Raw genomic sequence first — 2,474 nt, 5'->3', positions numbered from 1 at the left:
AAATTCATCAAGGTGTCAAAATAGTCCCCCTGCCTATTTTCATGGGGTCATTTTAGTCCCAGAGTATATTAAAGTGTCCAATTAGTCCCCAGACTCCTTTAATATGGGGTAAAATAGTAGCCAGAGAAGACTATTTAAGCTCCCGTTAAAAAAATATGGGGACTAAATTGACTTTTTATAGACTCTAAACTAAAATGGCTTCCTGCAAAGAGTCGACGGACTATTTTAAAATTTTTTGACTAATAAATTGACTTCTAAAACCTTTAGCACAAACATATACAATGAAAGGATGAGTTAAACTCTAAGGCTACATAGTGCCATCATGAAACCAACCAGAAAAGGCTAAACCAACTGAAAAATAAAATGATATCTAAGTTTATCTTTTCAAAAGGCTGGAACAATATTGAGCATTTTTGGAAAACAACAAATTAATATTAATACATCTACGAATTTTGGACATAAAATAAAATTTTAGACATAACACTCTTTAGAGTTAAAATTGAGCATAACTAAAGCCACAAGATAACTCAAAAAAACTAGGAAGATTCACAAGCATACCACTCAATTCAAATGTATTTACATATCAGACAACTAAACTACAATGTTTACATATATGCCACCCAACCTAAGCATGAAAAGGTGGATTTCATTTTTAAAAAGTTTAAATACTGGTATTTTTTTATGGGATGTGAAAGATTAGGTGGTAAGCATGTAAAAATCAAAGTTTACGTGTTAGAAGTATACACATAATAATTGGTTCATAAGCATGTAAATGCCCCGAAAAACAATGCAATAAGAGCACATCATATGCTTAAAAGTAACTTGTACAAAACCCTATAGTTCATAGAATGGGGCCAACTAAAAAGTCACTTGATGGCTGAATATGAAAATAAAATGAGAAAGATATGATGGGCGTGTGTTAAAACTATAAATGATCTAGTATAGTGATATTAGAGAGGCGGTATAGCGATATTAGAGAGGCATCTATTGACATTAAACTTAGATGCTTTCGGCATGTGAGGAATCGATGTGGAAGGATTAACAAAAGAATGGGCAGACCAACGGTAACATAACTTGAAGTCCAACAAAACAAAATCAATACCTCACATAGCACCTAGTAGGGACCATATTCTAATCTTTTAGGGGTGTTTGGCTGCAAGTAAGATTCAATGTTAGTAGGATTTAGTAAATCCTTAAATCATAAATCTTATTTCCATTAAATTCACCATAACCCTAGATTTAGTAAATACAAATTTAAGCCAAAACGAAGGAAAAAATTCCGGACCCTAAATCGAGAATTCATAAATCCACTCAACTCATGTGTTTTAGCGTTTGGTTAGATTTAGTAAATCCGATGAAAAATCCAAAAGTTGGTAACAAACACCCCCTTACGATCTTTTCACAAATTCAAAAATCTTACATGAAGGAAGCAGAAAATCTTTCTTCTTTGTACTTGCAGCTCTTTGATTTATCCAACCATTTCCTTCCAATCTCTCGGAAATCCTCCTTTGCTTTTCATCAAGCGCACTATACCCCCCAAGACTTTTTTCCATTTCTCCCAAAATCTTTTATGACAATGTGTCAAATAAAGTGTATGTTCTCAATGTAGTATTCTAGTATCCTCAAAGTTTAGCCCTAAACATCAAAAAAAAGGGGAAGCACAGCTCACCTTCCATGCTCGCAGAGCTCTTTCATCAGCGGAACGCGATCCGCTGGAAGGCCCGCCACAAGCATAACCTCCCGCAGCTCCTTACAAAGATCCTCGTCACTCAACGCAGCCCTTGATGGCCTTCCCTTCTTCTTTCTACCGAAGAAAAAAAAAAACTGAAGCATTAACAAGGACAGGTTTCTGAACATCTTAACGTGGGTGACAGAGAATACCTAGGTTTCTCCGCCGAGAAAGCGTAAATGAGGTTTTGATGTGATATGCGTTTCAGATGAGATTTTTTGGGACCGGAAGAGAAAGACAAGTTGAAGGAGGTGCTAGGAGAAAGGCACAGATGTTTGTAAAGAGCCATTAACGGAAGTATCTACGAGCTTCCAAAACTGCGTTTTAGCAAGTTGGAAAGTGGAGGAAGAATTCACTCAACCAAACGGTCACTAAAATCACCGCTAATTTACTCAATCAAACGGTCCCTAAAAAGATATTTTCCATAAATACTTAAAACAGAATTCACTCAACCAAACGGTCACTAAAATCACCGCTAATTTACTCAATCAAACGGTCCCTAAAAAGATATTTTCCATAAATACTTAAAACAGAATTCACTCAACCAAACGGTCACTAAAATCACCGCTAATTTACTCAATCAAACGGTCCCTAAAAAGATATTTTCATAAATACTTAAAACAGAATTCACTCAACCAAACGGTCACTAAAATCACCGCTAATTTACTCAATCAAACGGTCCCTAAAAAGATATTTTCATAAATACTTAAAACAGAATTCACTCAACCAAACGGTCACTAAAATC

General features: G+C 35.4%; 1 protein-coding gene across 1 annotated transcript; it reads right to left on the bottom strand.

Annotated features, from left to right (window-relative positions):
- Positions 1–1,468: 1,468 nt before the first annotated feature.
- On the bottom strand, positions 1,469–2,105 carry LOC110038605. Its single transcript, XM_020743493.1, has 3 exons — positions 1,882–2,105; positions 1,670–1,804; positions 1,469–1,565 (listed from the first exon to the last, which is right to left on the bottom strand). Exons 1-3 carry the CDS (start codon positions 2,016–2,018, stop codon positions 1,469–1,471), a joined length of 369 nt encoding a protein of 122 aa, XP_020599152.1. The 5' UTR covers positions 2,019–2,105.
- Positions 2,106–2,474: the final 369 nt, after the last annotated feature.

This window comes from Phalaenopsis equestris, unplaced genomic scaffold, assembly GCF_001263595.1.
Source record: "Phalaenopsis equestris unplaced genomic scaffold, ASM126359v1 Scaffold233261, whole genome shotgun sequence".
In the NCBI taxonomy this organism is placed as follows: domain Eukaryota; kingdom Viridiplantae; phylum Streptophyta; class Magnoliopsida; order Asparagales; family Orchidaceae; genus Phalaenopsis; species Phalaenopsis equestris.
The sequence above is the reverse complement of the archived record's forward strand: the minus strand, read 5'-3'. Positions and strand labels throughout refer to the sequence as shown.

Excerpts from the sequence above, each read along its gene's own strand:
- LOC110038605 (XM_020743493.1), bottom strand. The coding sequence starts at position 2,018 with ATGGCTCTTTACAAACATCTGTGCCTTTCTCCTAGCACCTCCTTCAAC. Across the intron at positions 1,805-1,881 it reads TTCTCGGCGGAGAAACCTAG|AAAGAAGAAGGGAAGGCCAT; the intron begins GTATTCTCTGTC and ends TTTCTTCGGTAG. Across the intron at positions 1,566-1,669 it reads GAGCTCTGCGAGCATGGAAG|ATTTTGGGAGAAATGGAAAA; the intron begins GTGAGCTGTGCT and ends TTGTCATAAAAG.